This window comes from Ziziphus jujuba, chromosome 8, assembly GCF_031755915.1.
Source record: "Ziziphus jujuba cultivar Dongzao chromosome 8, ASM3175591v1".
NCBI lineage: Eukaryota > Viridiplantae > Streptophyta > Magnoliopsida > Rosales > Rhamnaceae > Ziziphus > Ziziphus jujuba.
In genome coordinates, this window is record NC_083386.1 from 25,713,310 (window position 1) to 25,732,044 (window position 18,735).

Genomic DNA, 18,735 nt, shown 5'->3' on the forward strand with positions numbered 1-18,735 from the left:
CGACTCTTCTCTTTTCTGTCTCTCAAACATTCTACCCTCTTCCTCATTTCTTCTCTTTCATATCTCTCAAACATTCTACCCTCTTCCTCATTCTCACTGCCCTCACTTCAAATCTCCAGTCAACGCGAAATTTGTCATATGTTTAGTATTATTGCTAATATGTTAAGGTGCTCTCTCAGGATAGAGAGGAAAAGTGAAAATGAGAAAAAAAATTATTTTTCTTTTTTTTTTTTTATTTAACTAAGAAAGAATTGAGTGCTTGTGAGATGGGAAGTGGGCCAATGTAATAAAACGAGAAAGAGGGATAAGATCTATATCTCAAATGAAGCTTATTTTGGCTTAATGGGTTAGTCTCTTATATAATAGAAAATCATTAATACCTTTATTATTAGTATTGTATTGTTTCAAATACTGAAATTTAAAGATTATTTGAAATTTATAGATTTATTAAATTATTAAAATCTAAAAAAAAAATTAAAAAATCTTATATAAATTCACATAAATTTCAAATATATATTTAAATCTCAATTTTTAAAACAATTTAAAAATAATAAAGAAAATCGGATAGTTTTATATAAAGATAGTTCTCCTATGAGAATTTCTATATATACTATTGTCTATCTATTATGGTATGTATTGCTTCGAATCACTCGTGTGATTGATACCTACCGCGCGTGTCCATGAACATTTCGTAAAGGACAGAAAGAAGCAACAAATTGATTACTTCAACCATCACACAAACATGGCCATTGGGGTCATATATGGGGCTCCGACACTGCTTACTGTTTTTAGTGGGTTTGTCAATTGGATAATCATGTTTGTTTTTTCCCACTGGCTGTCACACAGAATCTCGACCCCAAGATTTCTCCATCTCTAAGATTTTTCCGGCCATATATCTCCTTCTTCCATTATATCTAAGCTTTTTTTTTTCCCCCGATTCATCATCTTCATCAACTACACCATGGTTAATAAAAACATACAAAATCATCACCTATGTAACATATATTTAAAATGTTATTCTATCCAGTTTGATTATGTCCTAAAAGTTCAACAAGTAGTATATATGTGAAGAAGAAAGTGGTGAGATTAACTGGCATGAAATTTGGACGAATTAAGTTGAAAAAGTAATTCTAACATTTGATATTATATATGCAAAGAGAGATTGATGTTGGAAAAGAAGACGATCTTGTGCAAGTTTCTATTTGTTCTTGAATCTGTATATATTAATTTATAATTGACAATTAGGAAAAGAATTTTCTATTTGAGAGACTTGGGATGTTAAAACGAGAAGAGAAATTAACAACTATAAAATCCCCAAGAACTAAAGAGAAATTTAATTCATACGTTAAATAATGATATATTTTGAACAAAACCCCCCCTATAAGAATATATTTAGCTACTAAATTAACCTTCATACGCTTAATAAGGAAGACACAGAGAATTCCATGGTGATATTTCTTACCTGGAAATTGTAGTTGAACAGCTAGCAGTGGAATTACTCCATGTATGGTAGAGCAAAAATGATGGAAATTTCCTAAGGGATCGCATGATCCAATAGATGAAACAAATAAAAAACAGCCAAAAAACCGATTCAGAGATATCATACAAATTAGATCAATGCGATCCCTTTGGAAGTCTCCACCTGCACTAATATTATTTTATCATATACTTCAAAATCCATCTCTCAAAAACCACTAATATAAATATATATATATGGAGCTTCTTCTGCAAACATATTCATAATTCCAAAAGCCACTTTTGGCTGGAAGCTAGCTTTTATATATATATATATATATATATATGGGTGTGGTGGTGGTCCAAGAGGTGGTGTTGGGTTGGTTTTGTTGATCTTTATAAGGGAAAAGAGAATTAAAAAGAGTTGGGGGTGTTGTTCTTTGGCAATTGTGTTATGGTGGTTAAAGTTTTGTTCACGCAGTTGGTGTGTGATAGAAAGTTTTAGCCGTCTACGCAGCTTCACATGTAATCCTCCACCTTCTTCTATATATCTATCTATCTATCTATCTATCTATCTATTATATTACCAAAAAGTGGCTTTACTAACCCTTCAAAATAAGAATGCAAGATAGTTTACTTTTTGTTTTCTTTGGCTTCAAATAATTAATATATACTTGACCCCCCAAATTTCTTTTAATCATATTAATCATTTTTATTTCCCAGTCAACAAAAAAGAGAGTTAACCCTAGCTGGCTAGCTATAGCTAGTCCTTCTATGCTACTCAAATCTTCTCTGAACCCGTAAATTGGTATTAATTAATTAAATTATCTAGCTATTGTATATCTTAATTTAATTAATAATATGCTTTTAATTCACCTTTGCTTTTTTTTTTTTGGACAAAAAAATATTGTTGTAAATTAAATTAAAAACTTGTGCTACGATTTAAAGAAAAAAATAAACAAATAAAAGTTCAATCGGAATAGTTTCCTTCTTATATGAATCCACCAACAAGTTGTGTTATTATAACAAATTTTCTCATCAATTTATATCCAAATGATTTTAAGAAAAAAGTACTGGTGTCACGGTCTGAGATATAAAAAGAAAAGTTGGAATAGAAATCACGGAAAAAAAATTGTATCAGTAAATATTCTTGTGAATTCAACAGGAGAAAAAAAGTGACTTTCATGAATATTATTGAGAGCATCATTAACCAGTTTCTAACATCAAAAAAGACAAGCATATGTATACGTGTTTCTAAACAACTTCCAACAGTCAAAATGCATGATTGATTACCAAAAGTCATGACCAGTAAGGGATCCAAAATCAAATATCTATTTTGAGTATTCATTTTTTAAATATTCATATTTTAAAGTTCTAATTATTTGCCTTTTTTTTTTTTTTGGGTGGGCATAGTTGAGCAAGGACCTTTTTCATAAACCTCTGCAGTTGCTATTTCTTGTGTGATTCTTCTTAATTGGTATATTAATTTCTAATGTTTATTGGATGTATTTTATCCATAGAATTATTAAAATAATAATAATTCATTATACCATTCTATTCTAAGACGCAAAAGAAGCAGAAACTTTTACTTTTGTCCTTTCTTTTTAATTTCTTTAAAAAAAAAGATTGTGAATATTCTTTTAGTGGCATAAAAATATGTAAAAAATTTGAGCAATTTTTTGTTTCCCCAAAATAAAATTATTAATCTCCATCAAATGAATTAATTGAGCAATCGCATCATAACACATGCGATGGCCTACTGCATTTAATCTGTTTAATCGCGAATCAATTTAGTGTGTTAGTCATCATGGGGACCGACAAGATAATGAACAATTTGATGGTTCTATAGGCAGGTAAAAGTTGCAATCAAACAGCTATTGTTGCTGCAAAGAAACTCTACATTTATTTTGCCTTTAGATTGTGACATTTTCCCAATTCTCTCTTTTCTAATTTGAAATATTTACTATCATTATTAACTCTAAAATAATTAAACAGAGTGAAATCTCAAGTACTTTATTATATATATATATATACGTATATAAATTATACAGTACATATTCGTATGCAGACTAAAAGGTGCTAGTAATATAAATCAATGTCTCTTTCCTGATGCACAGTAGTCGTAGAAACACATTCCAAACCCAATAAAATAAATAAAAATTTATTCATGATGTAAAAATTTTGAAATTGATGTGAGTTTGAAAAGACATCCCGTCGAGACAAGGGGAGCACCACATAATAGTGAATTGGTTTCCCTTAAACCATAGGAATTCAATTTTTTCCAATCATTTATTATTTTTATTCCTTTACTAGCTATCTACCTCTCTCTCTCTCTCTCTCTCTCTCTATATATATATATATATATATATACATATCTACCTATACTTCTATTAAACTTCAAATTAAAATTCCTCTATACGTTTAAATAGATCATCATTATTTTTAATGAATTACAAACATATACTTAGATATATATGCTACAATCTTTCTTTTTGTATGAATTTAATGTTGTTCAAAAAATTAAAAGAAAAAAAAAACAGAGATTTTAAAATATTTTATCGGATTATGAGTTTAGCAGGATTATACAACTTTTAAAAGGTAAAACTTTAAAGGAATTTAAGTAGACTTATACATTTTCAAATCTTTAGCTTTGGAACTCTTATAATATAGTTCTTTATCAGAATGCACATGGTCACAATCTGAGAATTCCTAACATATGCTATGTATCAATTAGTAGACTAATTATAATTTATTCCAAATGGGCATTTTTAGCCTAGAAAATAAGTTATTCAAGTTATAAACCATTTGCCCCATTTAATTTACTTTTAAGTTCTAAAATTTCTATTACTAACTAAATATTAAATATAGGAGGGAAAACTGATTTTCAAAAAATTGAATTTTGAAATTCATTTTTTTAAAAAAAGTTGACACTTTCCGAATGGACTGTCAGTAATATACAAAAATATCCCCTTTAGCAATTGGAAACTAGGTACTAATGCGTCTCAAGGGAAAAAGTGAAAGAAGACATTCCGAGTACAACTAAATTGTGCAGAAATTTTTTTAGCATGATTTGAAAGAATTTGGCCGGTGGTCCTGTCGAGTCACAACAGGAAAAAGGTATTCTAGCTGGGTATTTCCGTGGAAGATTTAATTCTACGTGCAAGCTTTCTCTCTCTTTCATATTGATGACCATCATTTTCATGTGAAGTGCTGGCGTTAAGGCCAAAACCACCATGACCATATAGCTAAGCCGAGGCATATCACACACACCACTCAGCGCACCACCCAAACACACACACACACACACACACAACTCCATCCAATCACACTGCAATTTAGTTGACGTGTCTCCTTGATTCGGTGCACATGGGGTATCCATGTTTGCCTCGTATTTGAATTGAAAACTCAAATGGTAAAAGTTGGACCTCCTTTTCTTATTTTCTTTTATATATATCACTACTAGGTTATGCTCCTCCGTCATTTCTCATTTTGATTATTTATATATATATTTTTCCCCTCATCTCCTTGATCTTTTTCCAATTGTATATCTTGATCCTGTCATTTCTGTAATAAAGTAAGAAACCGGTATATCTTATTCCATGTTACAAATTTTTGCAAGTAGGGTCTACAAATCTCATCAATAGTATTATTGAATTAATTAATTAAGATTTTTTTTTTCCTTTGACTTCTTTTCACAAACCTATATTTTTGCTTTTGGGCCCCTCCTCTGACTTTAAGTGGGAAAATGATTTCGGAACCGAAATCATAAACTGAAAAGTTATACGGATAAGTTATGGTGGCCATTTTTAAATTAAAAAAAAAAAAAGTATAGTGGCCATATTTTGTGTATGAAAGTTGGTCACGTTTTTACATATTCCTTATTTGTAATTAATGAAGCAGGCCATATGCCCATATAGGGTACTTTTGAACAGACAACAGGATCTAATAGAGTGATGCTTGTTTTCTGTAAGAGAAAATGGCAGAAAATAAAAAATGTAGATACAAACGGATGATGATACATCTTTATTCTTATATGGTACAACCAGAGTATTTCTATTTGAAAAGAATTAATTCTATAATAGAAGTATTCGATCTCTCAAGTCTCAACAAGTTTTGTCGGAGAAAAGGATATACATATTCTCGTGAGGATTACCTTTATAAAATATTAGTACCACTGCCTTACGAATTGGTACTTTGTAGAATGTGATTCATACTCAAGGGCTTCTCACCGAAACCTGTATATATGGTCCTTTACGCAGTGTCAATTGCAAAGGCCTCCCAATAGGAGTAACAACAATAAAAGAGAAAATAATTTAAAAAAGAAAAAGAAAAAAGGAACACACTAAATTGCTTCAATAACTATATGACATTGAATCATATGTATTGATAATTAGAGAAGAATTTTATGAGAAACATTTGTGTATACAATTAATTGCTGATTTGTTGTATTAATGATATAATTTCATCTAACAAAACAATAATTCTTGCATTTCAAGATTAATCACTCAGTTCATCAGAAACTAAAAACTTTATCAAAACAAATAATATTGTCTAGGAAGTGGAAACATGTTTTAGAAACAACAAATGGACAACACTAAATAAAGAATTTTTTTTTTTTTTTGGAGCATGAATGTTCTATGAACATTCCAATGATGTTCCTGTTCCTGCTTAGAATATTGTGGAAGTAATAAATTTGCAACTGTATTCTGATAATAAAAGAAAATAACAGTTCATCCCTACCAATCGGGACTGTCTCTTTTCTTATCGTGTGGTCACTTCTCTGCTATTGACATCGTTGAGGCATTGCGTCTCTATCTCTCTCGCTCCTTCGTCAGTTGCCTTGTCATGCAAGTATTTGCCCTTCAATTTTTTACAAACACACTCCAAAGTCTACTCTTTTTCATTAAAATCCATGTCTTCCTAATTGTCTCACTTCCTTGTTTACTTGAGACAAAAGGTAATTATTATTATTTTTCTTATGTACAACAAAATCAATTAAAGTGTTGAATTAATTGTATTATATAATATATATACATATATATGGAATGTAAATGGATTGAAATTCTAAATTTTTATAATAAAGCAAATAATAACTTTATCATTGATGAGGTTGTCTCATATGGACATTATAATCTCTTAAAATGGACATTATAATTTAGATGAGAATTACAAAATCTCTATTATCTAGGTGTAAGGAAATCATAAGGATAATAAAAAAAGGTGAAGTAAATAATGTTGTCTCACAGTACCCTCAAATGAGGCCATAGCAACTATGAATAATTGTGATATTTGGTACTTCAGATAAGGTGCTTAATTGAAACTATACCTAATAAATTAATAGTTGTTATTATTTTTTGTCCTGTAAAAGTGATGAATGACATAACAACAGCAAACCGAAACAGAAAAAAAATAATAATAAAAAGTACAAGCTGATTGAGAATCATGCAACTGTGTATAAGTAAAATAACTGTACAAGAAACAAGCTTTTAAAGAAAACTTATATGCACAAAAAAGGAGAACCAAGGTTGGGAATCAATGTCAATGGTTTTCTGAAAAAGAAAGATGATATACTGTCTGACAACAACCTTGCTACTTACAAGAATGATTAACACAATTTTTTATTTTTTTTTCAAAAAGCTATAAAGAAAAGGAGGCCATTTTGCAAATAATATTGTTATACATTTTCGAAGTCGGCAACTTTTACCTCTTTTACTTCAACTGTATACTAATTAATTAAAAACTTATAATAATTCCAATAATTTGAATACCGGTATACCAAGTAATGTCTAACTTTTCTATTTGTTTGTATTTGATTTCTGCAAAATTTGTGTCACATCTCTCAATAAAACGCCTATTTATTATTTTTTGTTGTTGCATATATAGGAGAATATTTTTTTTTTTTTAAACTAGTAAAAGAAAAAGGAGGCTATTTTGCATATAATATTATTACACATTTACAAAGTCAGCAGCTCTTACGCTTTTACTTCTACTGTATACTAATTAATTAAAACTTACAGTAATTCCAATAATTTGAATACCGATATACCAAGTAATTTCTGATTTTTCTATTTCTTTGTAATTGGTTTCTGCCAAACTTGTGTCGTGTCTCTCATTAAAACACTATATGTATTTTTTGTTCTTGGATATATATATAAACAATTTTTTTACCACACCTACAAGTGAAACTGCAATTTGAGTTGCTTCACCATTTGTGTTGGCTGTCATTTGTTAAGGTAGTTGGGTCCATCGATGTGAAATTCTTCATCAGGCCCATTATATTTTTTATTAGAGCCCAAAACGTTGTTGCCCTTAGCGTTTAGAGGGTGTTCAATAGGCCCAACAAGGAAGCAATTAGATGGGACGAAAGGGCTAATGAACCGAACGACATGAGTTTGGCAGTCGTAAGAGTAAAGCATCGATCAATGAGGACGGGTTTTAGCATATAATTACGGAAACCGGAAAGAAGTACCGGAAAGGGTTTGAGCCGACGACGGCGAGCCGAAAAGATTGAGTATTTGAGTCGCAGCCGATCAGCTGTAGACTTTGTCAACGGCTAATATGTAACCCCTTAGGGCGCACCACGTTATAGAAGACGACGATAATGGTGACTCCGTACGGAATCAAGTTCGCGGTCCACATAGTTACTTCACATTTCGGCAACCTAGTCGCTGTAAATTTAACACACACTCTCTTGCTTTCTCTCTCTTTTACTGTTATGATATTATATAGTTTGGAAATTATTGTGTTGAATGGTGTTTGGTTGTTCAGAAAGTGTGTGAAAATCTTCTAAAAAGAGGACCCCTAACACTCCAACAACTAGTTCGTTTCACGGAGCTCACTTCTGTGCAAGTTAAGAACTCCCTCCTCATCCTTATCCAGCACAATTGCGTTCAAGCTTTCTCTGCTGAGCAACCCGGTATTTTTTTCCCAATCTTTCCCTTTATATATATATATATATATAATTATATAATTTGGGTACGAAATCGATTGCCTAGTTATATTATTATTATTATTATTATTTTTTTTTTTTGTTTAATCAGTTGTTCAAGCGCTCCAATTTTTTATTTATATATATATAAATTGTATCTTAGCAATTGAAATGAGCATGAATTGACCTCCTAATAATATTCTGAATGATTTTGTATATAAAGATGATATTGTAAACGGGCAAATACAGACCCAATACTTGGCATTGTTCGATAACATACTCCATCGCTTGAGGTTTCCCAAATTCTTGGAGATGGTATCCCAGGAGCTGGATAAAGATGTTAGTACTTTCACTTTCAGTTCTTCCTTTTTTTTTTTTCAAAACTAAGTTTGATGATTCACGGATGGATTTTGCGGAGTTTGTGTTGATTCATTGGTTTTGCAGTGCGAACAACTTCTTGAGGGTTTGCTTCAGCATGGTAGGCTTACTCAGGAACAAATGTATGAAAGAGCCAAGTCATTTAAAAGTGGAGGTAAGTCTTTTTTGTGCCTTAATGTCTCATTTGTGTGATCAATTTCGCATAGTATTTTGAGTTTTATGATTTAGAGAGCCTCTATGCAGTTCAGAATGATGCGCGGGAAAGTTTTCAGAAACTTGTGACTGCACGGTTTATTGAACAATGCCCAGCCCCTGAACCATTTGTTGCCGAACCATCTCCAGATGAAACACCTGCAAAGAAGCGAGGTGCTAAATCTGCTAAGGTAAATTGCTTTTCTGTTAAAGTTGCGAGGTAATGGTACGTGTTTTGAAACCACTATATTCTGAAATTCCTTTGAATAAGGGAGGTGCCAAGTCTGATACAGTATTTTGCTTCTGTGTTAAAGTTGTGAGGTAATTTTACATTTGTTGAAAGTGCACAATAATATTCTAAAGTGTGAATGAACTTGTGCTATTTTAAATTTATTATTGTTAGTGTAAATTTATTTACTTATTATCTTTGGTTTAATAATTATAGGTGGTTGAAGTACGAAAGACATTAGAGCAATGTGTCTTAGAAGCAGCAGCGCCTATGGAAGCTTTGAGGTTTTCAATTATGACAAATCTTGAGGCTGAAAATGACACTGAAATGAGCAAGGATAGTTCTCCAATCATGCATGCTGGAGAGAAGGTCAGTGTATGGTTTATCTTTAAAATAGTGGGTTGATTCAGTGCTTATATAAAGTTTCTGCTTTGTAGCGCAAAAGTGATACGTTGGAGTTGGATGGGGAATTTGCGTCTGACAACAAGGAAGTAACTCTTTGGCGTGCGAATTTTGAGGAATTCATTCGTTGCCTGAGGCATAAGGTTGAATATACCATGTCATTTTCTGTTTGATTTATCTTCTCACATTCAAAAAAGTTGGGAACATGTAGAATATTGTAAATGTTCTATTTGTGGTACTGTGGAGGCTTGTATGCTCTGCTAATGACCTGATGGAGATAAATTAAGATTTTGACCATAAATGAAGTTTTAATGAAGTTTCTACTTTCACTTTGTGCAACATAGTTGCTAGGTTGACATTTAAATCATTATTTTCTTTTCTTCTTTATATCTTTGAGTTCTTTCTTGGCTTAGATAATGGGATCTCATGTTATTCAATTTACCTGGAGGATGTGTATGCTGTATATGTGAGGGATTCTCTTGTTTCATTCCCTTGTTTTGTAATTTACTTCTGCATGCTCTGAATTTCTATATAAAATTATGTGCTGCTCATATCCTACCATCTTCTCTAGGCTTGTGTGGAAAATGTGAGAGCACGACTGGATGATGGAGCTGCAATTGTCTTAAGGGCATTGTTAAAAGCAACTAGAGCTGCAGAGAATAAAGTGAAAATGGAAAATTCAGGTAAACCAATATTTAATTAGTTGTAGGTCCATTTATATGAGCCAAGATCATATAGCCACAAGATGTGGCAGCATTTTACCATTATATGCTTATACGAAGCAAATTTCTCCTTTTCTTTCTTTTTCCTCATGCATGAAAACAAAAAACACTACTTCTGGATGTGTCATTTACCGTTTCTCTTTTCGACCAATATTTTCCAGTGCTACCTTCTTAGCTACTTATTTCATTCATATTACAGCTTCCCTGTCACTTAATTCCATTTTTGAGGAGGTGATGAAGAGTGAAGCCGGTCGGAGCATGACGTTGGATCGTGTTAGAGCTTCCCTTGTCCAATTGGGTTGTCCATCCTCCATGGCGATAGATGAGTTATATAGTGTTGGTACAGTTTACATATTTATATATATATATATGTATATATATATTTAAATTCCAGTTTATATTTGTGCAGCAGTAAAACTTTTGTTTTGAGTTTCTTCTATGTTGTTTTGGATTACTTTTCCTGCTCCTTTTTTTTTTTTTTTTTAATTTTTGGGCGCCTTTGGAGTTCTTACTGAAACATTCACATTTCCCATACAGATTTGAAGAACAATATCGAACTTGCCCGGAATGATGAGGTGTCTCATTTGTGTTCCTTGTAATGTTTTATTTATTTATTTATTTTAATTCATTCACTGTATAGATGTCTTATATAGTTCCAATGTTGCAGGTGGAATCAATTGTGTTGAAAAGACATGGGAAGGATGCTTACAGAATGTTTAGGCTACTGTCAAAGGCTGGCCGCCTACTTGAGACTGATAAAGTATTGAACTGTCTGCTCTGGATTCTATTGCTGGAAACATAGAATCAGTTTCTTAGATATCATTTAAAATTAAACTTAAAGCACTATTTTCAAATTTGAGTGTTTTTTTTTTTTTTTTTTTTTTTTTTTTTTTCTTTTGGCATTTTACATTTTGCATTTTGCCCTTTTATTTTTTTACTTCTTTTTTTAATAGCTAAAGAAGGTTTTATGCATTTTGCTCTTGCATTTATTTTGCTTTTTTGCCTGTTCCAGATTTCAGATATGACATTGGTTGAAAAGAAGGATACTCCCAAGATTCTATACAAGCTATGGCAGGATGACTACTTGTATATGGAGGTAGACTCCTTCAATCTTCTCATATGATATGGTAAACAATTGCATACACGCATGGTCTAAAACTCTAAATGTATTAATAAGCATTTCGTCTGTTACATTTAAAGTAAATTCTGCACTGGTGCCAGAAAAGACTACGTTGCTAAAATTTTACGTTGGATATTCCACTTGGGTTAGTACACTGGAACAAATAGAAAATTGATCCAGATCAAAGGCAATTACTATAAACGTCTTCTTTGTGAATTAATTGCTTAGCTATCTATTCGACTTGGTATTTCATGTTACTACTCTATATTTTTAGTAACGTAGACAAATGCTGATGGAGTTCCCATTAATGTTTATGAAAATTTTTGATTTTTGTTGCAGAAAGTAACAGTAACAGTGCCTAGGCAATTGAATTTCTTGTTGTGGAAAGTGAATAAGACAATTCTATATGAACGTGTTTTAGATGAGATGTACCATGCTGCCTTGAATTTGAGCCTACGAACAGCTTATGAGATGGATCAACAAAAAGAGGTTTGCAAAATTATGGACTAGTTTTCTTGGTGTCTTTGTTTCTATTTTTATTGTTTATGGCATGTTGGTGCACTGTTTTCAGGTATTGGCCGTTCCACTGGCAAAACGTACGGGGCCATTGGAGAAACAATGTGAACGGATAAAGAAAGTGAAGATATACCTAGAATCATCTCTTATGAAACTTGATGATGCTATTATGCTCTTCCATGATTTTTGATTTTTCTTTTTCTTTTTTCTTTTTTTTTCTCTTTTTTTTTTTTTATTATGTGCATTCTGTAGATTACTCAATTTATTTAATTTGAAGATGTCGCAACTCTTTGAGCTATTAATTTTGAGAAAACCTTCATTGCGACCAGTGGACCACGTCATCACATGTACATTAATTTTTTAAGTCATACCCAGAATCGAAACGATTGGAAAATCATTGCATTGTCTCCCTAAACTGTGTTCGCATTTGCATTTCGAGCCCAGGATTATTATCATTATTATTATTATTATTATTATTATTTTAGTTTATTTTATTATTATTTTTTTTTGTCTTTAAACTTCAACGTTTGGTATATTTTGGTATTTAAACTATTTTTAGTTTAATTTTTAACGTCTTGAGGCATGCAGTGCATCTATTGCCATGGGAAAAAAAATGAAGACAAAGACTTCTGCATTAAGAAGGGGAAAAAAAAAAATAATTTTAAGGTATTGCATCAAAAACTAAACTATTACTCAAATCATTCCTTTGTTAATTTGCTTCACCAAAAAACAAAAAGTTATGAGGGTTTCTGATGGTGTCACGTTGAATGTAACTGTGGTTTTGTTTACCCTTAGCATTTCTAATATTTCTTCACAAAGCACGAGGATGCAAGAAAACCTTAATAACCAATTTTTCCTCCATCCAGATAGAGGAAACCTCATTTGTCCTCCTCCTCCTCCCCTCCCTCTCTCTCTCTCTCTCTCTCTTTCTGAATTGCAAAGAGGAGTTTTTTTGAAAAAAATGTCTATACTATATAGTAGGTAGCTTTTGTATGGCTGCTTCATTTGGAACTGTTTGATAGTGTTTTTGTGATACTCATCAAAACTACTTGTGGCTGCTTCGAAAAGACTCTTTTGTCACCCCGTAATATGAAGGTTTACTGCCTGTAAATGTAATGAAATTAATACCAAAAGCTGAGCCACCAACAATGTAGCTTCCCTGTAGCCCACTATGTTACTTATCTGAGCTGAAACATGTTGTTTTTGAAGGTTTACCTTGCACAGCTTTATCCACAACTAGGGTGAAGCAGCTTTGCACGTTTGTGTGGCGGTAGATGATATTCTGACACAGCCTTCCCTATTTGTGCGTCTCCAGTGTCATCTCTTTGTATAGATCCATTAGAAGCTTCATCTCTGCAAGTTGCATGTTGAATGTAAAATTCCGCTTGAAATTTTGTTTTTGCAAAGCTTTAATTGGCATACTGCAAATAGAGCAAAACATACAGAAAATATAAAAATGGGGGACTTCCATGTTTCTATGCAGCTAACTTTTTTTCAATGGCTGGGAAAGTAGCTCTATTATTTTGTTGAAGAGTTATCACAAATTACTGTAAAGTTGAAAAGCCATTGATGGGCTAGTGGATGTTATGGTATGACTAAAACCCATGATCATCCCCAAGTATATTCAATCTGGGAAATACATTGGTATATACAAATAAAGCAAGCATGCAAAACATTTTCAAAGACACTTTAATCATTCAGGTTTATGCAAGTAAATTTAATGCACGGTTGGTCTCTTGAAATAACTCACTTTTACGAATTTCATCAGCCCCTTTACAGCTTCGAAAGTCAGGGGTGTGAACGACCTACATTAAGATCCCAAGAAAATAGTCAGACATGTTCATTTCAAAATAATTAACAATTCAAATAACGTGCTTTTAAGAAGTTCATAAGAGTCGCAAAAACATGCAAGGAGTAGCTTGTCCTCAATGAGTTGAAAGGGAAAAGAAAAAAAGAAACGAAAAGGAAAGAAATTCACTCAGAACCTTGGGTAACAAATAGATCCATGGTTTTAATACTTCGAATATGTATGTATCTTCATCAAATGGGACAGTCCTTATTTCATAGTAGTTTATAAGGGATAGATTTTGAGTCTAAGTCAATAGTCACAAATAGTTTAGACTGTCCCTTTGCTGCAGTGTAGATGTTTGTGAATTGTCATTTGAGATCCCTATAGAGCTCAAGTTGCTTCCAACATTTTGGAACAAATGGACAAAAGGCCAAAAAGATGATTACAGAGTATTTCCACTCAAAAAAGTGAATCATATATATGCCATAGGAGTTTTGAATAGTCCATTCCAAACAGTTGGTATACACAGTTTCAACATTCGAACAGAGGAAAAATGCCATCACACTTAAACCGATCAAACTCGGCAAATGGCATATCGGTGTTCATGTTTCCAGGAAAATCCCAGTAAGCAAACAGCTGGAATTGTTGAAAGCTTGAACAAAATGTTAACCAAATAATAAACAGACGAAATTAAGAAAAAGGAGTTGGCCGATAAAGAGAACCGAATTCAACAAAAGTACATTAAGGCGTTCTTGGAAATTCTTTTGCATCCATGTTTTATTTAACCTAGAGATCATTATCAACTAACCGTGTTCAAAGACCATCAAAATCAATTTACATGATGTAGCCCGTAGGCTTACCAAAACAACAACAATATAAAAGTTATTATTTTAAATTTCAAAACTAGTTGCTGAAGTATAGCTTGATCAAACATGTAGCAAGGGCAATATATGTCGGTCATGCAAGTCCACATTGGACAGCAATAACGTTTAACATAAATTTTGTTGTGTTTATTTCCTATTAACAACATGATATTATTTTCTCTTATTGTCTTTATCTAGAAGGAGAAATCGACTTTAGAACTAATAAATGAATGTAGACTTTTACACCGCCCGAAAGAAGTCCTAGAGCAACACTACTGAGCATTCCGATTCATATGAAATACTAGAAAACGCTATGGGTATAATGGATAAGGGCATGCCCATCAACCTATATCAAAATCCCAAGAGGCCTAAAGAACTAAAAGTTGCATAAGGAAGTTGTCCCTGATGTTTGATATAATTTAATAGAATAGTGTCCACCATTACTGTATCTATGACAAAAACTTCAGCCTAATACCATAACAGCGTTTCAAAACAAGCAGCAACTTAAGCTCTGGATTGACTGCTCATTGTGGTGCTGAAAACAACTTGGTCCTATGTACTTCTTTCAATCAAGTTGTAGGCAAGACAAGTGGTTCAGAATGTTAAACACACAATTAGAAGCCAAAAAATGCAGCAAGTAAATAACAATTTTCCCCATTTGTAAAACTCTACAAACCAAACCGAGGCAATAAAATAGATAAATTCATATTTCTATCCTTAAAATTCTACTATCCTACGTAATAAAGTTAGAACAATTGAAAGGAAAAACTTAACCAATAAATAAAAAATAAAAAAATAAAAAAAGAGAACCCATTTAGTCAATTTCCTTTTTTCCTAGCAACCAGAGAAAGAAACCATTAACCCACCTAACAATACAAGAAAAAAAAAAAAAAATATATATATATATATATGAAACACAGCAAGAAAATAACAAAGACATGAATAAAACTGCGTTAAATACATAAAAACACGTGTTTTAGAATTTATAATATATATGTATTAAATATATGTATACCTCGAGAACATGAGGACGAAGTTGTTGAACAAGAGCGCGGATTTTGAAGGAACTTTGATAGTCCATTTTAGAGAACTTTCTACTTTTTGTGATTTTATGTATTAAATATATCTACTTTCTGTTGGTGAAAAAGAATAGTGGTTTCGGAATGTGGGTATTCCAATAGTGCTGGGCTTGAAGTTGACGGAATCCTTATCCAGTCATTATTATTTTTCAAAATAAAATACGTAAATTAATGTTATATAATTATAACTAGATATTATCACCACCAGAGATAAATATTTTTTTTATTTAAGAAAATTAAGAATCCTCAAAAAAAATGATAAATGTATAGAAGATATAAAATAACCTGATCAATTCTCATTAATTTTTGTTAACGAAATTCTCTTACTAATTAATTTGATGTGATCATAACTAAATAATTATATATTTTTTTCCTTACCTCCACCAAGAATGTTGTTTTTGTTGTTTTTGTTTTTTTAAAAAAAAATAAAAAAACAAAAGGAATAATTAATAATTAAAAATAACAAGTAAGGGGCCAACACCGTCGCCGCCACAAACATGGGCCAAATAAGCCCAATGTAAATCCATTAAAGTTAAATGGGCTAGCGATACTCTCACCACCGCACGTGTTTTACACCCAGATGTATAAGCTGCACGTGCGCATCAAAGTAAAAGCAAATTAAAATACGAAGTATTATTAATTCCTCTTGTGGTAGTCTGACTAGAAGGTTGCTGGAGATTATAAAAACATAAAAGGCTCTGAATTCATAATTAAAAACAAGTAGCAAAAAAGTCCTAATTATTAAGTTTAGGTGAATATTTGTGGGCGGCTGTTTCACATTTTATATGAAGAAAATCATGATTTGGTTTTGGTCCAAACACGTAACAGGAACAAACTTTCATATTTTTTCGTTTCTGCTCACAAGCCAAACAAAACCTTTGCTATTTGACCCATAACATATACATGTCCAATAAATTTGAGTTCATAGTGCATCAGCCGTCCACCATGTTGATATGCTATCTTATAATATAATATATATTTCATGTTATCATATAGTTTCACAATTTTCACAACTTCCATCAGCGATGAAAGCGACATGCATATCTAAGTATTATAAAGTAATAAATAAAATGCATTCGAAAGAGTAGAATCATATGGGCATATCCAAATGATGTTTTTTTTTTTTTCCCTTTTTTTTTTTTCCTTCCTTATTGAAGTGGAAATTTAGAAATGTTGTACAAGGAAATGGTTCTTTTGCTTCTAGATTGTCTAAGGAAACAGTTGTTTTGGGACTACTTTACCCTTATTATGTGGAAAGAAAAAAAAAAAAAAAAACAAACTTATAACATTTGAACTTGTTAATGGTAATTTTCAGTTTTATAAATCGGATTAAATGTCTCAATTCAATATACGCAATAATATGCATATTTTTTAACAATCATTTTGGGTGTTTAGAAGTTTAATTTATGAAAATGTGTGGAATACTATATGTTCTGTATCATACATGAATAAATGTGACCATTATTGATACAACTTTGTAGAAGACTTCCGTGATTGTAAGTCAGGATTGTGTATATATATATATACATGGTGCAAAAGCATATATGAATCTTTTTTCTGCTCCAAAAGTCTTCCTTATATGGTGAAAATTTCTGACTCTACGATATGTTATAGTCGAAAAGTTTAATTGCCAAATTAAATCTTAATAAAATGTGCTAAATTGATCAAATGGTAAAACAACTGAAAATACATTTTTATTCACATCTGGATCAAATCTCACACCTTTATATTGTAATCCCTAACAAAAAAGGAAAAAAAAGAAAAACTATTAATGACAAAAGATTTAGTCAATTAAGTACATTATATTTCATAGAGTTATTGGAGTAAAATGTAACTTTAGAACCAAATAATTTTTTTTTTTTTTGGGTAATCATTGATATTGTCGTCTTGCCACAAGTTCGAACTTAAACAGAAGAAAATAAAGAAGCATAACACTTGCCAACCTGGCTGCGACCTCAACCGCGACAAAAAAGAAAAAAGAAAAAAAGATTGACATCATTGAAAACAGTATATTGTATTTGAATGTTAAGTTATATTAGTCATTTAAAGCAAATTAAATTTTGTTGACTAATATAAAATTAAATTTGTTTTATATGAAATTAAAAAAAGTAAAAATCATAAATAATAAAAATATAAAAGGAAAGAAAGAAGAAAGAAGAGACTTAACAGGCAAAATACATATGATCAACGTTTAATTTGCTCTGCTGATCTCCAAAGGAATAAAATAAACATGCACAATTCATTTTATTTTTGTCAATACTCGCGTGGATTATTTATAATATATGTAGAGAGAGTTATTCTTCTATTAATATTTTCATAATCTTTATTATTAATTTTAGAAAGGTAAAGTAAACTTTGTTTTTATTTTTGTAGATACTTGCCTGGAATATTCATAATATATGTAAAAAGAGTTATTCTTCTATTAATATTCTCATAATCTTTATTACTAATTTTAGAAAGATAAAGTAAACTTTATATGGACTCATATAAATTATAAATTTATATTTAATTATTAGGTTTTAAAGCAATTCAATAACTAAGAAGATTCAATAATTAAGAAGAGAGATCTGAATTTTTATTTTTATTTTTTTCTAAATAGGATGTGAGAATTCCTGTATAGAATTATTTTTTAATCAGGTTAACCTGAGAAGGTTTAGTTAAGAAAAACCCATTTGGATAACATAAACCAAATAAGAATTCAAAAATCATACATATATTCTTAAATATCAACCTTAAAAATATATAAAGATTGATCAATGAGGTATTTAATGTAAAACCATCAATTGACCTAATTGGAAACTAGATGTTCCTATAAAAGATAGTAAAATAAGTTCCCATATATATTTTCAATAAATTTTTTGAATCACTACTCATCAATTGCCTCATCAACGATCAATAATTTATTTTACAGCACTTGAACCTAAATCTATGTATCTTGGAAGGTGAAAAGCTTTGATAAATCAGCACAACAACAAAATACTTAGCCATAAAGTTCCGGATCACTTTTTTCCCCCTCATAATAGGGACTAGGGATAGAGGGATTCAAATTCATTCAAATCATT

General features: G+C 31.3%; 1 protein-coding gene and 1 non-coding gene across 3 annotated transcripts; one reads left to right on the top strand and one right to left on the bottom strand.

Moving 5' to 3' along the window:
- Positions 1–7,839: 7,839 nt before the first annotated feature.
- LOC107414510 (uncharacterized) lies at positions 7,840–12,240 on the top strand. Of its 2 annotated transcripts, XM_048470889.2 has the most exons (14): positions 7,841–8,125; positions 8,224–8,371; positions 8,607–8,722; positions 8,828–8,915; positions 9,005–9,144; positions 9,399–9,551; positions 9,620–9,727; positions 10,156–10,267; positions 10,506–10,646; positions 10,844–10,881; positions 10,974–11,066; positions 11,319–11,402; positions 11,766–11,915; positions 11,998–12,240. In XM_048470889.2, the coding sequence occupies exons 1-14, from the start codon at positions 8,057–8,059 to the stop codon at positions 12,130–12,132; spliced, it is 1,575 nt and encodes a 524-aa protein (XP_048326846.2). In that variant the 5' UTR covers positions 7,841–8,056; the 3' UTR covers positions 12,133–12,240. The 2 variants fall into 2 exon arrangements, with proteins under 2 accessions (XP_048326847.2, XP_048326846.2); XM_048470890.2 differs by lacking the exon at positions 11,998–12,240 and having other exon boundaries at positions 7,840–8,125; positions 11,319–11,433; positions 11,766–11,866.
- LOC107414520 (uncharacterized) lies at positions 12,133–15,799 on the bottom strand. Its single transcript, XR_009640531.1, has 3 exons — positions 15,610–15,799; positions 13,693–13,747; positions 12,133–13,295 (listed from the first exon to the last, which is right to left on the bottom strand). It is a non-coding gene; the product is annotated as an uncharacterized LOC107414520 (transcript).
- Between the last annotated feature and the right edge of the window lie 2,936 nt (positions 15,800–18,735).

What these genes read in the sequence shown, in the direction of transcription:
- LOC107414510 (XM_048470889.2), top strand. Translation starts at nt 8,057, where the DNA reads ATGGTGACTCCGTACGGAATCAAGTTCGCGGTCCACATAGTTACTTCA. An exon ending in TTTCTCTGCTGAGCAACCCG is followed by an intron (nt 8,372 to 8,606) that starts GTATTTTTTTCC and finishes TTGTATATAAAG; the next exon opens with ATGATATTGTAAACGGGCAA. An exon ending in AACTTGCCCGGAATGATGAG is followed by an intron (nt 10,882 to 10,973) that starts GTGTCTCATTTG and finishes CCAATGTTGCAG; the next exon opens with GTGGAATCAATTGTGTTGAA.